Source organism: Sceloporus undulatus, chromosome 11 (genome assembly GCF_019175285.1).
Source record: "Sceloporus undulatus isolate JIND9_A2432 ecotype Alabama chromosome 11, SceUnd_v1.1, whole genome shotgun sequence".
Taxonomy (NCBI): domain Eukaryota; kingdom Metazoa; phylum Chordata; class Lepidosauria; order Squamata; family Phrynosomatidae; genus Sceloporus; species Sceloporus undulatus.
Genome location: NC_056532.1, coordinates 3,411,636 through 3,433,991, shown reverse-complemented (window position 1 = coordinate 3,433,991; position 22,356 = coordinate 3,411,636). Strand labels below are relative to the sequence as shown.

The window sequence follows — 22,356 nt, the reverse complement described above, 5'->3', positions numbered from 1 at the left end:
AAGACTGTACAAGTATACAGAACAGAGCTAAAACCTGCCGGCTTCTCTCCTCCTACGTTCCGCAACACAGCAGCCCGTTCCCAAAATCAATGCAGCTGTGGCTGTATTATTAGGCCTCCGTTCATTCATAGTCACTAGAGACCGAAAGCCAAGGTTGTAAGTTACAGAGTCCCTTTCGGCAAGAGAGCCAGGAACAAAGAACGAAGTGGGCACAGCTTTCCCTTTAAAACCAAAACAAAAACGATGAAAGAAAGGCCGCAAAGTCCACCGTCCGACTAGCTGTTGCTAAATTATTTTCCCTTTCAAAAAGTATGCGGCTGAGCAGTCGGCCTCAAATAAATAATCTTGTGGGCAGTTTGGGATTCGAGAGCTTCTGAATTTAAGCAAGGTACTGTCGATATTCATTATGGTTTAAGTTAGGACTACAAAGGTTTTACATCTAGCACTGCTGTTCTATTCGCTGCTTCCTCCTCTCTGGCACAGTGGTTGAAAATGTTCTTTCCCAAACTGTATTTGGAGTAGTTCTAGGCTTGGTTGTGGTTATTATTATTATTATTATTAACCTTTATTTATGAAGCGCTGTAAATTTACACAGCGCTGTACATGCAATCTTTTTAGTTAGACGGTTCCCTGCCCTCAGGCTTACAATCTAAAAAAGACATGATACAGAAGGAGAAGGGAGTGGTGACGAGAAAGGGTAAGAGGTCCAGCAGTTCCTCTCAACCTCCGAGGCCTGGACCAAGGCAGATGGACTGGAGGGAGGGCAAGGCTTCATAATGGATGGTTAATCATTATCCAGGGAAAATACATAATCACAAGTAGGATAATACATATACAGTACATAGGAATACAGGAAATGGATCGATAAACAGCCAACAACAGAACATCAGATAGTAAGCGACAATTATGCGATGCCAGGGAAGGCTTGTCTGAATAGGATGGTTTTCAGCTCCGTTTTGAAGCTGGTTAAAGAAGTGATGGCTCTTGCTTGTGGAGGAAGAAGGTTCCAGGAGTGAGGGGCAGCAAGTGAAAAGGGGCGAATCCGGGATGGGGCAGAGGAAATCCTGGGCTGAGACAGCAGACCTTGACTACCAGAACGGAGGGCCCTGGTGGGAAGGTGAGGAGAAAGAAGGTCTGATAAGTAAGGAGGGGCCAGTCCATGGAGGGCTTTGAAAGTCGACAGCAGGAGCTTATACTGAATGCGGAAAGGGAGAGGGAGCCAGTGAAGGGATGCCAACACAGGAGAGATGTGGTCAGAGCGGTGGGTGGAAGTGATAATGCGTGCAGCTGAATGCTGGACAGAGATTAAAGGACGGAGGTGAGAAAAAGGAAGCCCAGCCAGGAGGACATTACAGTAATCCAGTCGTGAGATCACTAGGGCATGGACCAGGATCTTGGCAGTAGAGGCAGTGAGATATGGTCGGATTTTGGCAATATTGTACAAAAGAAATCTACAAGCCTTGGCTGTGGTCTGGATCTGAGGGATACACGACAGAGAAGAGTCAAAGATAAAGCCAAGACTGCGGGCTTGCTGGACTGGTTGAATGGAAATGTTGTCCACAGAGACAGAAAAGGAGTGTTGAAGGTTGGGCTTAGGAGGAAAGACAAGAAGCTCCGTCTTGGACATGTTGAGCTTCAAACGCCGATGGCGCATCCACTGTGAGACAGCTGTAAGGCAAGATGAGACTTGCTGTTCAAGCCTTGGAGAAAGGTCAGGGGCAGAAAGATACAGCTGGGTGTCATCGGCATACAGATGGTAGGAAAAGCCAAAAGAGCTAATGAGTTTTCCTAAGGACAGTGTGTAGAGAGAAAACAGAAGGGGACCCAGAACAGAGCAGTTCTGGTTGTGAAGACAGTTAAGCTAAGCCCTTGGTCTCGCACAGTATTGGCCTTCCGTTCCAAAACTGGGCAGAGCACTGAAGTGGCTTATCGGAGTTCATTAAACCAGACCCAAATTACATAGTTTTAAGCCATGCTTTAAAACAAAAGTGTTGAGTGAAGCTGACCTTTCTGCCAAGAGATGCTTCCCCAGAAGACTCTCCAAACCCAAGTATTTGAAGGGCATCTCGCAAGGGTTGAGAAGCCATGAGCAAGATTTAGAAAAGTGGGAGGGAATTCCTCCCCTAAAAATCCCACATTAAGGACTCAAACTGAGCTTGAGAAGGGGAACTCCTTCCTTCACCTTACCCAAAGCTTCCCCATGGTTGGGTCCATCGCTGCCAGGTGCTTTAAGGTGAAACCTATAGAAATGCTCAAGTGACTGTGCCTCCACCCAAAACACTAAGCCTAAACTGTGGCATTATTTATCCTGTGCCTTTGCCAATACCAAGATACCGAGCAACGTTTAAATTGATAGCTGCTTGCCTATTGTGAACATAATTTAAGTCAATGGCTTGTCTTTGGGGAGCAAGAGAAGTAGTAAAACACTTGCAACTCACCACTTTTTAAAAGGCTATTGGTACTACCACTCGAAATGGGTACGGGATCGGAATGGCACAGATTGTAGTCCTCAACCACTGTACGCACATGTGCCTTATCTTGAAAAGACGCACTCGATAGGAAGCTGTAAACTCTTACCGATACAGAGAGACTCACGGGTTCATGCTGACGGATACGAATCAAAAACACTTTAAGTTTTGCAGAGCGCAACTCCTGTTCCCGTTCTCTCAAAAGGGTCAGATCCAGAGCAAGCAATGCCTGACTGGAGTCCCACTCGACGGACCTAAGCCTGAAGACCTGGTTCTGAATTCAAGAACTTCAGTGGGACTACAGCAAGACCAAGCGGTCCAACTTGACATCGGTTCTGCCTTAGAGTCGACTGTCCCAAGGCACTGTGCCATTTTTATCTTTCCAAACTAAAAACCCATGCAACTTCTCAGAAGATGGGGGAACCATAATCACCTCCTCATCGCTAAAGAAACAAGGAATCCAACAAGGAAAGGCTCTTGATTTTCTTGCTCAGCTTGGGCTGGAAATCACCACCTCTGAGATAAAGGCACCGTCCCGTTTTACCTGGCGGATGTTTTTGCTTTCGAAGTGTCCCTCTAAGAATTCAGGTGGCTAGATTTCGATCCCCTTTTCTAAGTGATTCCCACCCCCAAATGGATTAATTTCCCTCAGCCAAGCCCCATCCTTTCCCTCTGATCCCACCTACTCCGATGTCCTGTTCGTCACTATTTCCCAACTGCAAACAGGGCTCTTCTGCCACTGAAAAACACAAGACAAAAAGTGCACCGAGCTAGAAAAAAACCCCAACCCAAATCCCAGCGTCCTGAAAACAATCCATATTTTAATATAAAATACTGACATAGCTTACTATAACCCCTCCTGCCCTGGCTAAATACTGTTGGTGACCATCCAGTCGCTGGCAGGGTGCAGGTCAACAGCTTCACGTCAAAAGGAATTGGGGAAGAAGAGGGAGGGAGGGAGGGATTGACTTCCAGCAGCTTCCTTGACCTTAATAAGTTTTTTGTACAAGGGGAAGAAGAGAGAATAGGATGGAGACCTGCTTTGTCAAGGGGAAAGTGAAGGAAAAGAAGAGGGCAGCGACCCAGAAACGCCTGAGCCCACCGAGGACAGACACCCCGAAAGCATCCCTGCATGGCTTTCAGTCTTGTCATTTTCTCGCCCTCACGCAAAACCGCCTCTCCCTCCTGGAAACACACACACAGCCTGGACCACTGTTCTCCCTCCTTGTGCCATCATCTTCTGCTCTTTTCAGTTAAAGAGTTAAATAATTATTATTATTAAACGTTTTGCTATAAAGATGAGTTTTTCGGGAAGGGGGGAAAAAACACCCCAAAGAGGCAGCCTCAGAGCCTTGCTACCGTGGGTGTCATGTTTCGGGCAGCTGGTTAATGTCTGTCAGTTTCGTGTCGTTGAGGATGGCGCGGATTCTCTCCAGGGAGTCGGCCTGCCGGATCCGTTCCAACTGGACCTGAGCAGAAAAAGCAGGCGTCGGAAAAGGGGGGATCAGTAAAGAGTGACCCGCAAGGGGGACTTGCAAGCTTTAAAAACCAGCAGATTAACCACCTGGAGCTAAAGTTAGAAATGGCCAGGAAGACACACTTAGGATATTGAGGTTGATGTGTCTGAGCAACCAGTTAGTTTCCACGGCTGAGAGGGGATGTCAACCCTGTCCTAGGCCTAGCCCAGCACCCAAACTACTACACCACATTGGCTTTCCTATGTTTCCCATTAATGGAAACAAATATTAAACTGAGAAAGTGGGGTTGAAACACCTCTGTTTAAGTCTACTGCTGTAATATTGGTATTATGTGCCTTCAAGTTGACTCTGGTTTATGGCCACCCTATCCCACAGCTCCATACAGATCAGAACAGAAGGACGGCCATTTTGTTGGAGAGGAGGAAGAGAATTCCCGGCTCTGCTTTGAGAGCAACGCTCAACAAGGGCATTTTTACTCATCACTGCAAAAGAGCTGTGGATTATTTGCCTTCCCCAGAGCTCTTCCAAAGTGAGCAGGCAGGGGCATTAAATTCAATGCTGAGAGAATCCACTCTGGACTTAGGTGGCCACCACATGACAAAGGCCACAAAGTCAAAAAAAATAATGAGGTTATATGATGTGTCTTCCCAAAAAAGGCAGTATCTGAGAAGGAAGTAATAGTGTCACTCTATTCTGCCTTGGTCAGGCCCCACCTGGAATATTGTGTACAGTTCTGGGCACCACAATTCAAAAAGGACATTGAGAAGCTGGAGCCATGTGTCCAAAGGAGGACCACCAAAATGGTGAAGGGTCTGGAAACCATGCCCTATGAGGAAAGACTCAGGGGCTGGGGATGTTTAGCCTGGAGAAGAGAAGGTTAAGGGGTGATATGATAGCCATGTTTAAATACTTGAAGGGATGTCATATTGAGGAGGGAGCAAGCTTCTTTTCTGCTGCTCCAGAGAACAGGACATAGAGCAATGGATGCAAGCTACAGGAAAAGAGATTCCACTTCAACATTAGGAGGACCTTCCTGAGAGTAAGAGCTGTTCAACAGTGGAACACACTCCTTCCTCAGAGTGTAGTGGAGTCTCTTTCCTTGGAGGTCTTTAAGCAAAGGATGGATGGCCATCTGTCAGGGATGCTTTGATTGTGATTTCCTGCATGGCAAGGGGCTGTACTGGATGACCCTTGTGGTCTCTTCCAACTCTATGATTCAAATAAATTTGTATCTCGCTCTTTTCCCAGGACTGGGAATGCCACTTCTTCTCACCATTTTGAGAGGGACTGCAGAGGGAAATGGGTGGTCTTTGTGCTAACTAGAGGAGTGTGTGGCCTTCAGAGGGAATGTGGGGGAGAACTGCCTCCTGGCCCCCATACAGCTGCTCAACACTGATATAGGAGTTACCTGTATGTAGGACAGCCCAGGTACTGGGAACTCCTCAGGTAGGCCAGCTGTGACTACACTGAACTTCCATGAAAACTGAGTTGGACAACAAGTCGTTTCTCAGACATAGTATAGAAAACCCCTCCCATGTTCCATCTGTCCAGGGTCCCAGAGGACAACCTTACCTGAAGGGTCTGAGATAGCTTTACAAAATCTCTCTGTACTTGCTCGCTGACATCCAGCTCCGTCTGCAGCCGCTGTGCTTTGCTCTTCTCCTCAAACATCAGCTGCTCAAGATTAGCCTGAATCAAGAAACAATCCTGAATTGTATATCCAAGAGACAGAGACAGAGGCAGACATGTACACACCCCATACTTCCTCAACCACTGGTACCTTTGCAGCTGCCTCCTTCTTCAACTGCTCTTCAAGGCTGTTTTTCCTTTCCTGGAAGCCTTCTAACTGCTGCATTTTTTCTTTCAAGGCGGACTCCAACTGTGAAAAATTGAAGAGCAAATCTAAATAGGATATAAACTGGGTATGGCCACCAGGTGCCCTGCCTGGTTTCTTTCTTTGCCTTTCTAAAACTAGATGGAAAGAGTTTATGCTGGTGCCCATAAAACCAACTGGGAGAAGAAGCCACAACTGGAGACTTTTCTTCTCATCTACTCTGCCCGTCTTATGTTAAGGACTTTATGTTCCTTTAACTGGCACACTACCAGGGACTATATAGAATGAGCGGAGTGGGATGCAAAGTGCAGGGAACAACCTGCAAAAAGGTATCGGATTGGTAGCTTGAATTTTGGATACCTGTGAAAAAGGCAGGCTGGCTCTGTCCACGAGGCTCAAGTTTGCTATTCCACATCAACAGAATCATTCCTTTGTGAGAAAAAGCCACAAAGGGAGAAACCGCATGATGAGGAATCCCTTAGATATATTCCTTCAAAACTTCCCATTTCTCCCTCTCTTTCCCTGGTTATAGTTCATTGATAATTACATCTTAGGGGAAAGATAGGGTTCTGATTTCTAGGAGCAGACAGCATCACAAGGGAACTATGGTCTGTGGCCAAGTCTTCCAAAGCAGTTAGCAATTCTATAGGTGACCAGTACAACCAAAGACCAAAAAAAAGGCATGGAACTAGAAGATTCCTTTCATTTCTTTGCTGCAGCATCATCTCCCCCAACCATGTCCTAGACTATAATTCCCATCCTCCCCATCAAAGGAGGGGGAGAGTCTCATGAGCGTCTCTGGAGGTGTCTGGATGGAGGAGCCCTTACCTGCTCCTTCTCTGCTTTTATTCTCTCCAGTTCTGTTTTTAGACTGGAAGCAGCAGCTGCAAGAGAAGGGAAAGAGAATGTAAGCTCCTTGAGGAGCCACTAAATGCCTGCCGGGGTTGCAATACTATCCTGTTTTGGGGCCACCCGAGCCATTTTAGGTCAAGGAAGGCCTTTCTTCTAACACAAAGGTAAAAGGAAGTCAACCTTTGATGGATGTACAATCCTCCAAGGTTTCTGGGGGGCAAACAGCCCCATAGCCCCTGACAGTGGCCCACTCAAGCCTATGCATTGCCGATCCCTGCTGTGTGGCCCTTGCTATGGCGGCAATAATGATAGACTCTCTCATGGGCTTGTTTTAGAGAGTTGCAGAGATAACAGAGTATTGAGCGCTTAAAATGTGCTCTATACATCCAGTGAATGCTGTCAGTTTTAGTCCACACAACCAGGTCAGCAGTGGCCTTCCAGCCCAAGGTTACATTCCTACTCTGGCAGTTTGTTACCCCCAGCTCCAGGCGCTGCTTCTCCTCTTACCTATCTCCTCTTTGCAGTTCTCTATTTCTAGCTGCAGAGTCTCTTCTATATTCTCTTTTAAACACTGCTCAGCTTGAATCTGCTCTTTCAGGAACAAAATCTCTGCCTTCAGTTTTTCTTCCAGGTGATCCGCCGCTGTCCGTACGCTAATGATATCTTCGCGGTACTTGAGGACCAGTTCACGGAGTTCCTGAAAGAAAGGCTCACATATTAAAAAACCCAAAACGTTGCCCTTTCTTACCACCACCCCATTGACACACACAATGTTCAGAGCCTTACATTAACATAATAATACTAATAATACACTCATGCCTCCATATTTGAGGCTTTGATATTTGCGGATTTGATTATTCACAGATTTGATTAATATGTTCTCTCTAGAGATCTCTAGGTCCTCCAGTGCAACTCTATGGTCAACTTTAACTAAACGTTGCACTGAAAGACTTCAAGGTTCCTAGAGAGAACAATCTACTAGGCATTTGTAGCTCCTTCAGCGTAGTTCTATGGTCAGTGTCTGTCGGACATTAACCAGAGAACTGCACTGGAGGACCTAGAGATTCCTAGAAAGGTGTCCTCTCAGGTAAAAACATGGTGGCTTTTTTGTTATTTGTGTTTTTCCATATTCACTGGGGTCTTGTGCCCCTAACCCTAGTGAATATGGAGGGACAAGCATACATTGATTTGGGGGAGCCGACATTGATTTTAAGAAATGACAGAAGCAGAAAAGAATACAGTAAAGACACAAAGGATCTCCTAAGAATAACTGGCCCATGGTATGGTGGCAGGTGAGTGTGTAAACACTGTGCCAGCCTTGGGGGTTGAACCAGGTTGAAACCAGGGGCAGGATACCAGGGGCTTGGCACATGGTATCTGGCACATCTGCACAGGCCTCCAGTTAGCATTCTGGCTGCAGAGATTTAGACCGGCTAAAGTTCCAAAGACAACCTCATGTAAAATGCAACGTAATGAAGCTATGTGTCACTGTGGCCCAATCTAACTTCTCTAGCAATGAGAGCAGCGGGTGCACTGGTCTCAAGTGTGCAAATGCACTCCTGGCTGTTGCTGACACAATGCATCTGGGACATAAGAAAATGATGGGGCCCTTGGGACCTTTTAACAACCCCAGGAAGGTGGAAGTTTGAAAAAATAAAGGAACCGAGCAACACTTCCAGCACTGATCTTGCAAACTGAAACATTAGAGAAATGTGTGCCTAAGACGCTGGGAATGAGAGAAATAGGTTGCTATATAATGGGACCACTAAGGCATTTTACCAGATGTAATGGGATCCGAGAAGAGAGAGAGAAGGGTTTTATTTTGCAGGCCTTCCTTCGGAGCAAACATTTCACCACATGGTGTGCAAAAGGAGACTGAAGTGATTGTGAAGTGTATTTTGAAGTGTACAAAACTGTGGCATGACCAGCCGGAAGAGATCTGACAGTTAAAGCAGCTGTCGGAATATAAGACACATTTGAAGACCCATCTCTTCCGGCAGGCCTATGCAGGCAGTTTTTAATCATGAATTTTAAATTTGAATTTTATGTATTGTAATATAGCTATTGCATAGATCTCTTAATATATGTATTTTATGCAGCTTAATACGTGTATTTTATGTAATGATTGTGTTTTAACTATGTTGTACCCTGTGAGGAGAGGTAGGTAGGAAATAAAAACTTGTAGTTTCCCCCCAACTCAAACAATGGTGGCTCCACTATACTGTTGTTATTTTGTGCCTTCAGGACGCTTTTGTCTTACAGGGACCCAACATCTCTCAGGGTTTCCATGGCATTTGGTCAGAGTGGTCCACCATCATTGCCTTCCTCTGAAGGCTGAGAAAGAGTGACTTTCCCAAAGTTACCTTGGGGGTTTCCACAGTTGTGTGAGGATTGAAACTCTGGTCTCAAACCACCATGGTGGGTCTTGTAAAGTACTCCATTTAAAACCAATCCAGAAATGTCCTACCTCTCCAGATTCTGGTAGGATAAAGTTCTCAGCCTGCTGCAAAGAGACGTGGAGGCAATGTTTCCCCTGAAGGCTTTCGTTGTCTCTCTGCAGCCTTGTCAGCTCCTCGGAGACATGTTCCCTCGACTGCGTCAGGACAGCCTTCGGTGAACAAACAAACACAGACTTAAAACCGCAGCTTCCAAAATGACCTTTCCCTCAAGTCACATTTCATTCTCAGCATTTCGAAAGGATGCAAACCAAGGCGAAAGAAACAGGCCGTGGGAAAACCAAGGGAAAAGACCAGGGAGGAGAGGGCCTCTGACCCTCTCCCTGACTTTTTGTCACCTCTTTCCTTGGAGTGGGAAAACAAAAATGACTTCAAAGTCCTTTAGGGCGAATCAAATGTTAAGGCAAATGTTAGAAACCACCACCAAAGATCAGCCGTGTTACAGGTTGCCTGTGCAACAGTCAGCATGTTCCTTGAAGAAAGAAAGAAAAGACCCTTGGGGATTTCCTTGCTCCAAAAGGTGCCTTTGCTCCTTTTCAAGGTGAAAGTTCTCAGTTACCTCAAATAGCTTTGCCATTTAATAGCTTTAACGGCTTTAACACCGGACACAGCATCAATTGCAACAGGCAAGCTCTAACAACAATCTGACCTGGCTTAATTCCAAACAAACAAAGCAATCTAATTAGATGAAGTGAAAATGATAACTCCTAAATCTAAGAAGGAGCAGCTACAAAGTGCATTTCACTGGAGATCTAAATAATAAGAAGCGGCCAGAATATGGGTTCCTCTAGAGCAGTGGTTCTCAACCTTGCTAATGCCACTACCCTTTAATACAGTTCTTCATATTGTGGTGACTCCCAACCATGGAGGAGCGGTGTCTCGGTTCCTAAGATCATCAGAAATATAGAATTATAGAGTTGGAACAGACCGCAATGACCATCCAGTCCAACCCCATTCTGCCATGCAGGAAATCTAAATCAAAGCATTGACAGATGGCCATCCAGCCTCTGTTTAAAGACCTCCAAGGAAGGAGACTTTGAGGGAATGTCTTCCACTGTCGAACAGCCCTTACTGTCAGGAAGTTCCTCCTAATGTTGAGGTGGAATCTCTTTTCCTGCAGCTTGCACCCATTGCTCCAGGTCCTAGTCTCTGGAGCAGCAGAAAAGAAGCTTGCTCCCTCCTCCATATGACATCCCTTCAAGTATTTAAAAAGGGCTATCATATCACCTCTTAACCTTCTCTTCTCCAGGCTAAACATCCCCAGCCCCTGAGTCTTTCCTCATAGGACATGGTTTCCAGACCCTTCACCATTTTAGTTGCCACTCTGAATCTGTTAGGCCACTGCAACCATCAAGCAAATCCAGGCAGGTGCTTGGGGGGGGATATGGGAAACCCATCCAACGGAAGCCTTGGACTCCCAACCATTCTCCTAGTCAAACTGTTATGGGAAAGAGCATCCTTCTTTTCCTTTCCTGAGACAGGCAACACAGTGCGGAGGACAGGTCACTGCTGGTCCCAATCTCTGGCCATATTGCTGGATTCCTCTATGCGCTTCGGGCCACAGGACAGAAACCTATCATGATACTGTGTGAACTATCCTTTGGGGAAATCACTGGCGAGGAGACTGTGAGAATTTGTATTTTAAAATTGAAACTGTCAAAAGTCTACATTTCTTTACCATTTGGTCCTGGACATCTCTCTTTGCTTGAGAAAAAGCCTGCAGCAGTTCACCAAGTAAGCTTTCGGATTCTTGAACTCTAAGGGTGAGTGATGAGATCTGTCAAAACGGAGGAGAACACGGTGGGTAAGATGCTTCAAGATTTAGAACAAGGGTGGACATTGTGTGGTTCTCAGGATGCTGTTTAACTGCAAGTCCCAGTGTTCTTCACATTTGGTTGTGCTGGCTAGGGCTACTGGAAGTTGCAGTCCAACAACATCTGTAAGGGCAGACGTGACTCCCGTCCCTGTTGAAAGAACATGTCCTGAAATAAACTACAATGTACAAGAGGGTATAGAGAGACAGTGCTGGAAAGACTTCCCTAGAAGGGCCACCTTTAGAGCAGGAGTAAGGATTCAAGGGGTCCGTCGGTGGGAAGGGAGAAGCCTCCTACACTCATCCACACCTTTTCCCAAAATGTTTGGCTGACATCCCCATCTGCCACTTCTTTTCCATACAATGGATTTTGTATTTGAACTGACATTCTCACACATGAATTACACACACAGGTCTGTCCCAGGCTTTCCACTCCACCAAATGCATCTGAGGAGCAGACTGAAGTCTATGAAAGCTCATGCTGCCAACTTCTTTCTTTCAGACAGTCTCAAAGGTGCTATAAGATGCTTCTGCATACCGATTTTACAGACTAACATGACTGTATCTTTGAGTGCTATACCCTTCCAAAAACACTTAAAATGGAGTTCTGCACCTTGATATACCCTCTTCAGTGACTAGGAACAGCTACTTCTGCTTGTTCAACATGGTGACCACAGTGGTATAGCTCAGTGGTGGTCCTGGGGGTCCCAAGAGTGGTCACTGGGGCCAAACTGCATGCCCAACTTCTGCTCTAGCCAAATCTTAAAGCTGAGGACCCTTGAATCTCACTCCTATTTTATTCCTTCCCATACCTGGTTTTCAGAGTCTTCTGTGGTTTGTTTCATGTACTCTTCCAGCTCCTGCTTCTCCCGCATTGTTTTCTCGAGCTGGTCATTGGCCTGCCTCAACATTGCCTGAAGTTTCTTCACCTATGCAGTCAGGGACAGAGAACAGCATAACCCTCCCTTCTTCTGGAAAGAGGACAAAAGCTATGAAAAGGCTGAAAATAACAGCAGGCCGCTGTCACCTCGTGACTGTGCTCATGGGTGCTGTCTCTGACCTTATGCAAAGCCATGGCCTCTAGTTCTTGGGACACAAGAAGAAAGGAACAGTAGTGAATTCTTTCCCTAGAAAGTAGGGCAAGGGAGAGAATTGCTCGCATTTCCCCCCTTTAATGTCACAGAATTATGTCACTGCTTTGTGCATCTTTAATGGAAATAATGTAGAGGGTAGATTTTTGTGGGTTTTCTGGGCCATGTGGCCATGTTCTAGAAGAGTTTCTTCCTGACGTTTCGCCAGCATCTGTGGCTGGCATCTTCAGAGAATGCTGGCATGGAAGAGAGTGGGGTACATTCTCTGAAGATGCCAGCCACAGATGCAGGCGAAACGTCAGGAAGAAACTCTTCTAGAACATGGTCACAGAGCCCAAAAGACCCACAAAAAACTATGGCTCCTGGCCATGAAAGCCTTTGACTTTACAATGTGGAATGTGCTTTTTTTCCTCCGACACCAGTTTATGGCATTTAAAACTGACTATGTCAAAAATGCCAGCTGAAGGTATAACTATGTACTAGGTGGAAGCAAAGTGAATGGTTAAACTTTTTTAGAAAAGGTATCTGCTTGCCAAGGGCTTGTCTACATGACAAGTTGCCAAGAGATAACAACCCCAAAACTCTCTTCGACCTCCGACTTTAAAAACGTTTTGAAAAGGTGAATTGGAGACTGAAGAGAGTTGAAAGAGAGGAAAGGAGCTCCTGCCCAAAAGCCGGGGCTCTTGACTCACCTCTCGTGTAAACAATAGCAGAGTTGTTATCACTGGTGTGCAAAGGCGAGTGGAGAGCAGAATCCCCTGCAGCCACACTTCACCTGTGAATTACACGAGAAAGTGAGCACAGTGGCGCAAGCTCAGCGCAGATCATGGGAGGGCCGATTTTTCAAGAGTCCAATCCTGAGTTTAACAAACGGTGATAAACTCAGCCTGGGGGTACACCTGATCTTGTAAACAAACCCTAGGCCTCAAAAACAGAAAGTGGGGATGCAAGTAATTCAAGAACATTGGCTGGAGGCACAGATTGAGTCAGGATTCGGTTGTGTGCTGTCTGGGTCATCCATGGTTTTGTGAAAAATGCAAAGATTGCAGGTTTGATGACAACTATCTTGAGTGGCCAGTTTTGTAACAGGGGATATGATCCTCCTGCTCTCACCCTGCAATGTGCAAAAGAGCAGACTTATTTATGTATTTATTTATTTACAGTAGCGATGGCTCATATGCACAGAAGGGGAGGAAGAGATAACCACCTGCAAGATTTTTATTAAACATCCCCTTCTTGCAGGACAATTTTAAGCCAAGTTTTTAAACTGGCTCTACCCACCAATACACTCCGACATGCTCTATCACTGTGGCAGAAGACTGCCATCTTCTTAGTTGTAGGTGTTACATGAAGTCTGGGTCCCACACAGGCTCACTGTAGCACAGTTCCACATACGGAACCACTACATGAAACTCAGCTGTGAAGGATTGCAGCCACTGGTGTGATCCTACATCAGATTTGTAGAGTGTGATGTTCTGCCAGCAAGCACCACTTGGAAGGCAGCTTCCAAAATTCTGAGCATGCTCCCACAGCCATTTTGTAGAAGGGAAGCCAATGTCTGTTTTATTCTCCTGCCTGCAGGACTGTGGCCAAATGATGCCCAGATACCTGCCATTGTCCTCGTGGCTATTAAACAGATGTGAGGAAACACTCCAGTACTTGGAAGCTGGGTTCTGTTGGGTGTGTTACAAGGAGATTGGGAATGCCTCCTCCGTCAATGTCCTTAATATGACATTACCTGGCATACCGTCGGATAACACCAAAAGAGAAAGATGCATGCCATGTGCCCTGACCTGAGACCTCTTGAGTTATCTGCTTCCTTCAACTATAGGCTAGTATTGCACCACTAACTCTAAGAACAGGATGGGGATATATCTTGTTCTTTGCCTCCAGTAGCCAAATGCCTTAGTCCAGTCCTGACCACACCAACACCTCCTTTCTGGCATTAAGACTGCCCAGGATCATGCAACTCAGCAGCTCTTATTTGCTGACTCTTAGGTTGGATGCTGGAGTTAGTAGACGAGCAGCTTAAAGGAAGAACTCTGTGCCTCTTTTGTTGTTTATAAAGAAGAGGAGGTTTAGGCAACAGTCCTAAGGGAAGGAGCCCAGACAACAGAGCATTTCACCATCAGAGTCCCCAGTGTTTCCAAAACACAGGCAGGATCTTGCCAGAAGGTCAGAACTAACAATGGAGCTGTTGTGGGGATTGTGTTTTCTCTTTCAAATTTACTTTACCACAAGACGCCTTTTCCCTCTGCAAGCAACTCAACTGTTCAGTCAGTTCAAGGGTGAGTAACTGCACCGGCAACCATTCTAAGAAACCTTTCCTCACCTGATCCCTCATCTCAGCCTCCTGGATCTGGATCCCCTGAAGTTGCTTCTCATAGTTAGAGCACATGTCGCAACGCCGCCCCAGCTTGTTCCCAGCATTCTGCACCTGCAGGACATAAAGGTCATTCAGTATTGTTGTTTTGCGATTTCAAATCATTTTTGACTTGGGGCAACCCTAAAACAACCCTATCAGAGGGGTTTCCTGGCAAGATGTATGCTTTTGCTTTCCTCTAAGGCTGAATGTGCCCTGGCCAAGGTCATCCAGTGGGTTTCAATGGCTCAGTGGAGATTCAAACTCCAGTCTCCAAGAACCCTGGTTAGAGACTTAAACCTTATGCCGACTCTCTATCCTGGGTTTTTCTTGACAAGGTTTCTTCAGAGGAAGTTTGCCTCTGCTTTCCTCTAAGGCTGAGAGAATGTGACTTGACCAAGGTCACCCAATGGATTTTCATGATCATCTGGCATACTGAACCCTGGTCTCCCAGAGTCTTAGTCTCTCACTTAAGCCACTTACACAACACTGGCTCCCATAAAGTCATTAGCTGCTTGAGAAGCTGCAGAACTCTATGACAGAATGCCAAAGTGTCACATGGATTTCATCCTGACGGCGAATGAAGCTACTGTGGACCCAGTTTTAAAAACTCTGGGTAAGGAAAAGCAGCTTTGCGTGTGCAGTGAACAAACTCTCCTTTGCTACAAAACCCACTCTCATCAGATGGGAGGAAGGTCATAGATACCAAGCTTACCTCTTTCTGGAGGAGATTCCATTCAATTTCACTAACTAAGCGGTAACCGCTAGGAGACATGTAAGCGTTTTCTACGCTCTGCGTGATGCTGGAGAGAAGGGAGGCTGTCTCTTCCTGCTCCGGTGTCATGGCCGTGATGGCTTTTTCCTGGTCTTTGGTGAGCATAAATCCACCGGGCATTTGCAAAGACCCGAGAGAGGCTGTGTCAAAGTTCTCCGACATAGAGTCCGCCCCCACCAGCGGTCCAAAATCAGACTCGTCGAGATTCCCAGCCGATTTGGCTTTGTTGTTGAAGCCCAGAGTTTTGGTCTGCAAGGACCCCGACGTGCCCAAGCTGTCCGTCGACTGCGCTCTACGCAGCCCTTCTTTAAACAGGTCATTGTCTGATTTGAGAGATTCTCCTGAAGACAGCAGCGCGTCCGTATCGAGGGAATGGACCGAACCATGGGTGCTGTTTATATGTACCTAGAATTTAAAGAGAAAACACAGCTCAGGGGGAATGTTTGTGCTTTATGATCAGAAGCTACCTTATGCAAAAGTGCAACTATTGATCCTGTCCGGCCGGCAGCATCGCTGAAAGCATTTGTGGAGATTAACTAGTTCATTGGTTAGTTAAGAAGTCACAAAAATGATGTTGACCATTTAGATTTGTAAGTGCTCAACTTAGCTAGTTTTTTTTAAAGAGGTTAGTATTAAAAAGTCTGGGTATGGTAAATACACTCATCCCTCCATATTTGTGGCTTTGACATTTGCGGATTTGATCATTCACAGATTTGATTAATATGTTCTCTCTAGGAATACAGTGGTACCTCGGGATACGAAATACCCAGGTTACGAATTTTTCGGGATACGAATAAATCCCATAGGGATTTATTGTTTTGGGTTTAGGAAAGTTTTTTCGGGTTACGAAAAAACTCCGGCGCTGTTTTAAATGGAGCCGTGGCAGAGCCGCGGCTTTTTTCCCCATTAGCGCCTATGGCAATTCGGCTTATGAAGGTTTTTCAGGTTACGAAATTAGCCGCGGAACGAATTAATTTCGTAACCCGAGGCACCACTGTATCTAGGTCCTCTAGTGCAACTCTGTGGTCAACTTTAACTAAAAGTTGCACTGAAAGATGTAGAGATTCCTAGAGAGATACTCTACTAGGCCTTTGTAGCTTCTCCAACGCAGTTCTATGGTCAGTGTCTGTCGGACATTGGCCACAAAGTTGTACTGGATGACCTAGAGATTCCTAGAGAGGTGTCCTCTCAGGTAAAAGCATGGTGTTTTAGTTATTTGCGGGTTTTCCATATTCACGGGGGTCTTGTGCCCCTAACCCTAGCGAATATGAGGGACAAGTGTACTTTCACACTTTGAGCTCAGTTTGCAGCAACTGAACGAAGCTGCAGACAAAGAAGGAAAGTGGGAGGAGGACAGATAAACTGGGACACTTTATATGCAGCTGAAACAGTAGGACAACAGAGGATTAAGCAGGACTATCCTTGTCAAATCTAGGCAGTTGGAGGGAATGGTCCCACCTCCTTTCCACTCTAAATCAATAAACCTTCTGAAGGGTTAGGGATGGGGATGGGAAAAGTACTCTTTCAACATGAATAAGTGTACGAAAGAGACAAAACATGCTTATATTGCTGGCTGTCATTACATGTCTACAGCAAAGCGGATGTGAAAGAGAAAAAAGAAGTCTACACAAACCAGGGGAAAGGCGCTAGATAATGAAAAACGTCTTGACACTAATCTACCACTCACTCATCGACATTAATAGACTGTGCTGCCAGCAACAAATGGCTATGGATTCCCTGGGACAAACTGGAAGCAGGGTGATGTTCCATCTTCTGGTCCAACCATGAAGGCTAAAAACTAGACAGGGAGCTCATGGAAACCAAGCAGTGTTTCACGTAACAACTGCTCAGACTACTCTGAGAACTACTGCTACACACCTCAGCCCCCGGAGCAGAGGGAAAATAGGTTCAACTCCACAACCCATTTGTAAAAAGGGGAGTTTCAATTAAGACTCGGAAGTCTATAGCTTCCAACCGCCAGGAAAAAATGTCAGCAATCCCAGCCGCTCCAAGCATTTGGCTTCACAATAAATGTAACAATGTAAAACAAGGCCCAAAAGGTTAATTAATTCAGAAATGTAACGAAACAGGAGATCTCTGTGCAACCGATTTGTGGAACAGTGCCAGAATACGACGCTATTTTGGAGGGACATGACAGGGACGAATAAGCATCTGCTGAAGGCTGGTGTCATGATAAGTTAAATCAGCTGGAAAGTGGTCAATATCCAAAAAATCTCTGTGGATATACCTTTGGACATCAGCTTTCCTTTGTTTCTTTGTAATAACTTGCAGCCTTAGGTTAGATTTAATTATCATTAAAGTGTAAGTTTCGTCCGTAATGTGCATATAGCTAGCTTTTAAAATGAGGTTTTAATATTCAAGTTTTAGAAAGCTGCTGCATTAACTGATGTCTCCTGCTTTGCTGCTAACATGGGGATGGAGGAGAGAGACTATTTCAAAAGGAAACACACAAAATAAACAGTATCAATGGGAATTTACTGTGGATGAACTAAAACATCTGTCTCCCATTTTAGGCTGACTTGGAACTGTTGGTTGAGTCAACTATAAATTCTTAGCCTATTTCTAAGAGGGCCAAATCTCTTGCCAGAACCTGACGCAAGGCCCTGCAAATACTTCCCTGCTCTTTTTAAACCCTACTTAAGCTTCTCTGACAACGGAGCTTCACATTGAGCAGGCCTATTCGTTCATGAAAGGCTAGCAAATATTACGCTGCTGATACTGTGTGCCTTCAAGTTGTTTCTCATTTATGGTGAACCCAAGACAAAGATTTATTCAGAGGTGGTTTGCCACCATTGCCTTCCTCTGAGGCTGAGAGAGTGAGACCTGCCCAAAATGACCCAATGGGTTTCCAAGGCTGAGCAAAGATTTTCCCAAAGTCCCAGTCTAACACTCAAACATCATGCTGGCTCTTTTACATAGCAATGGTTGGATGCTGCCCATTAGAACGATAACTAAGAACTAGTCCTGGTGTTTTGTTTTGTTCTACTTCCTCCTCATCCCTTTGTCTATCTCTATAGTTAGATTTCAGTTAGTCTCAAAAGGTGCTACAAGATCTCTCTACATACAAAACCTTCACATGTAGTTCTAGAAAAAGATCCATACCAGAATGACTGTTGGCTCTCAATTTTGTATACCGTGTCATTTGACTAAACCTAGTAACTCTAACCTCTAATGATGATTTCAGGAGAAACAAATACTTCACTGATCCACAACATGAATTCCCTACAGGAAGGGAACGCATTTCAAACAACTGGCTTTACCTCTTCGCCCGGGAATTGTGGAAGGGATTCATCGTGGGCTATGGAGCAAGTCATTTTAGATTCCTCATCAGCACCTTTCTGTTTGTCTTCCTTCCTTTTGTGTAATCGTCGTTGTTCTTCATCTTCCTAAAACAAGTAGTAAATGAAAGCTTTTTCCCCTTGGTCTCATCTGTTATTACGGCAGAACACCGCATGCAAAAGATAGAGGTTTTGAAAGAGCTGCTTGTGGGGAAACAACCTTCCACCCAACAGAGGATTCTTGAACAGAGGTATATCCATGGCCTCCAGTGTTTCTACAAACTAGAAGGGGATGTCCTTCCAAAATGTATTTTTGGAGTTAGACTCAGGCATGTTCATACAATGGTTGTTCTGGACACCCCCTCCCTCCTCACGTATGGCGAATTCTGCCTATGCTTGAGTCCCATTCACTTGATTGGCGCTTGTGTACGGTGGCGGGCATGCACCCTATTCATCTAAATGGGACATGCCGCCCCGTGCGCTCCCTCAGCTTGAGTGCGTATGCTCAAAGTCGCGTATACCACAGGCGCACTGTACATTGCTCACAAGACCAAAGTCAGCACTCAAACTTGGTTCCACAACCATAAAGGGACAGCAACTAACCTGGTCTTTTTTCTTTAGTTCTTCAACTTGCCGCAGCTGCTCTGAGGTCAAGACCATCTCCATCCACTGCATGTCCCTCATGAGCAAACGCTGAGACTCCAAGAACTGGTCGTTGGCCTTTTGCCAGGTGTGTTTCAGCTGGTTGTGCTGTTGCCGCTCCTGGTCTAGTAGATGGCAGACTGCGCGGAAATGGACACAGGCAACCAAGTGGATTTTTTAAACTGTTATTCTCACCCAGGTAATGGCGGTTACATTTATGTACTATTGCCCATATGGCTCGCCGTACATCAGAGCCCAATTCTATATAGTTAAGGGCATGTGGTTCGTACATGGTCACAAAAGAAACAAATGTTACAGGCGTAACTTTGCAAGCCTCTGCTTTTGGAGGGAGACAAGGGGACGCTACTATCTGAAGCTGATTTATAAGCCAGAGATAATGGACGCTTTCGTAGAAGCCTTTTTATCCTGCACTTATACTGCTGCAAACATGGACATTTTATGAGTGGTCTGAAATGGAGCCCAACATGAGTAAGTCTGTTGAATCAATTGCTGAATAGTGAAGTCAGCATATAGGGCCCTCAAAATGTTTCCAATTTATGGCCACACTAAGGTCACAGAGTTTTCTTGGCAAGATTTATTCAGAGGGGCTTTTTGTCTTTGCCATACTCTGAGGCTGAGAGAGTATGTCTGGACCAAGGTCTCCCAGTGGGTTTCCATGGCTTTTTCCTCTCCCCCCCCCCCTTTCTTTAAATGATGAGACATCCACTTATAGATGTTTCTGGTTATGTTTTGGAAGCATGAGGACTATAGAGTTCCTTGTTTTAGTGCAAAATGTCCACTTTTGGAGGAAGGAGTCAGCCAGAAGGGAACCCACAAAGGCAGTAAAAACTGCCTGGTGGAAACTCAGTGTAAACATACAGCCTCCCTAAAGTGTGCAGCTGTCCACCCTCCATCTAGAGGCCCTGAGTAATGATGCCGCCTGCATAGTTTTTAATCACACAGAGGAAATCCATACCTTCGTGAAGTTCCTTCCTTAATTTCTCCGCATCTTCTTGCAGAACTGACTTCTGCGTGTTCAGAACAGCCACATACATTTCTAGATCTGTTCGACAGGATTTTTCGGCTTCTAAGTAATGATTCAGTTCTTTCATCTGAAAAAGAGTACCAAGAAAGCCTACGGTTAATGCATGCCTTTGCTTTCAATTGCTGTGCTGCGGAGATGCCGTGGTCTTGCTAACAAATCTAAGCAGGCTTTTAAGGAACTCCAGTACATGTCCTTACTGGGGTTCTATGTTCACTACTGTGTTCTGGTATTTGCTTCGTGCACTAAGGCAAACCCCTCTCAAAGTACTATTTGAGAGGCAGAAATTGCAAAGAGAGGATGGGTATGTGTTACTGCAAAGTACCCTCACATGAAACCCATGAGTTACTCATGCAGGCAAAGACCTTCTGAAAATGTTCCCAGATGCTCTGGTGCTTTCAGATCTTTGCCCTGTACTATCACCACTTACCGATTCTTCTTCCATTTTAGCCTGTATTGCCCTATCTTTTTGTATAACTGCATTTTATATTTTATTCTTTTAATCTATTTGTATACTATGCAGGAAACTGTGGCTACTGAATGGTATATACTTAGAACTAGCATATCAAGCAGCCCATCTTTCACATCTGAGACAGTCAAAACCAAAGATAAATTAACTAAGTGATGAGCTAGATGCTGGGACAGAATGCATGAAAAAGAAGAAAGGTATGGCTCAATAAGTCAATGCATTAGCGCTAATTTCAACATCAGGAGGTCTTCTAGACCCTCCCTGCAATACGGTTTTTAAAAGCACCTCTATAAAGTGAAAATATTCTCTTATTTGCTCTAAGAGTTAGCACATAGTCAGCTGTCACAGACAAGGTAAAAAGGGATGTCATATTGAAGAGGGAGCAAGCTTGTTTTCTGCTGCTCCAGAGACTAGGACCTGGAGCAATGGATGCAAACTGCAGGAAAAGAGATTCCAACTCAACATTAGGAGGAACTTCCTGAGAGTAAGGGCTGTTCGACAGTGGAACAAACTCCCCCGGAGTGTAGTGGAGGTCTTCCACTTCCTTGGAGGTCTTCAAGCAGAGGCTGGATGGCCATCTGTCAATGGGGATGCTTTGATTGTGATTTCCTGCACGGCAGGGGATTGGACTGGATGGCCCTTGTGGTCTCTTCCAACTCTATGATTCTATGATTCAGACCCAAATGTTGTTTTCTTGAAAAGTAAAGGAACTAGAACATTCTCAAACCCTCCTTAGCTGCTTTGGGGATGATAGAAGAAAAACTCTCTATTTCTTGCATACAATTACAATGCCCATCCTCTGCTAACAAAATGGTCCATGCTCTGCCTTCACCCACCTTTGAAGCCTCCAGCTCCTTTATCCTGTCTTCAGCCTCTGTCAGCTTCTCTTTTAAAGTTGCAATTTCCTTCTCCATGGGCATCACAACAGAACGGAGCTTGTCTGCATCTTCTTGGGCCTGAAGTCAAAATTAAGCTGGTCAGAATTAAAATTCTTAGTCTACTGCTTGAACTTTAACCGAAAACCACACTCAGTGACTTAGACTAGTTTTAAAAAATTGGATTTGGTTTTAAAAAATTGGTTGGGAATGGGAAGAAAAGGGTCGTTTAAAGGAGTCCAGGTTACAAACCTAAATGCTGCAGCATAGAAAAGGAAAAGAAAGAGAAACTATCATGAACCATAGGTCTTCATCCACTTGGAAACTAATGAGTCAAACACAAAATACACTGTGCATCTACAATGAAGGCAGCATACACATCTAATTTAAACAAGTAACACAACTTGCAATCACTAGAGATAATCACACCGATAGGTTTCGCATCTGACAAGGATATGTACATTTTAAAGGCATGTCTTTGACCTACCTTCTTCATTTCGTTTTCCAGGTTCTCCTCTTCCTGGCCTTCTGAAAGCCTCCTCCTCAGCTCCATTATTTCCCGTTCCATGTTCTCCCGGTATTGGTTCCATTGAGCTCGCTCTTGCTCCAGCCTGTGATGAAACTGGTGTTCATAGTCACGGACAGTTTCTGTTTAACAACAACAACGATAACAAGTTGTTCATTGCTTCTTTAAATCCCCCCCCAACATCTTCTTTAGAGGACAAGATTTTGTTAAAAGGCTGCCAGACACTTCAGGGAGACCTGACATAGCACTGAAAATAATTGGAACACTCAGAAATAGCAGCAAGTGAAAAGCAGAGCCACTAGACTTCATTCAGATAACATAGGCCTGTTACAGACAGCCAAAATAAAGCTGCTTCGAGTCACAGTGGAGGTATG

General features: G+C 45.1%; 1 protein-coding gene across 1 annotated transcript in view; it reads right to left on the bottom strand.

Moving 5' to 3' along the window:
- Window positions 1-3,269: 3,269 nt before the first annotated feature.
- RABEP1 (rabaptin, RAB GTPase binding effector protein 1) overlaps window positions 3,270-22,356 on the bottom strand; it is a 31,221-nt gene continuing 12,134 nt past the window's right edge. Inside the window, exons 4-18 of the mRNA XM_042442426.1 lie at window positions 21,944-22,104; window positions 21,418-21,537; window positions 20,047-20,182; window positions 19,032-19,210; window positions 18,411-18,536; window positions 15,070-15,534; window positions 14,325-14,429; window positions 11,714-11,830; window positions 10,767-10,865; window positions 9,100-9,240; window positions 7,140-7,329; window positions 6,609-6,664; window positions 5,727-5,825; window positions 5,519-5,635; window positions 3,270-3,937 (exon numbers count right to left, since the gene is read on the bottom strand). Coding sequence (XP_042298360.1) covers window positions 3,836-3,937; window positions 5,519-5,635; window positions 5,727-5,825; window positions 6,609-6,664; window positions 7,140-7,329; window positions 9,100-9,240; window positions 10,767-10,865; window positions 11,714-11,830; window positions 14,325-14,429; window positions 15,070-15,534; window positions 18,411-18,536; window positions 19,032-19,210; window positions 20,047-20,182; window positions 21,418-21,537; window positions 21,944-22,104 — 2,213 coding nt within the window. The 3' untranslated portion in view covers window positions 3,270-3,835. The remainder of the gene's footprint in view (window positions 3,938-5,518; window positions 5,636-5,726; window positions 5,826-6,608; window positions 6,665-7,139; window positions 7,330-9,099; window positions 9,241-10,766; window positions 10,866-11,713; window positions 11,831-14,324; window positions 14,430-15,069; window positions 15,535-18,410; window positions 18,537-19,031; window positions 19,211-20,046; window positions 20,183-21,417; window positions 21,538-21,943; window positions 22,105-22,356) is intronic.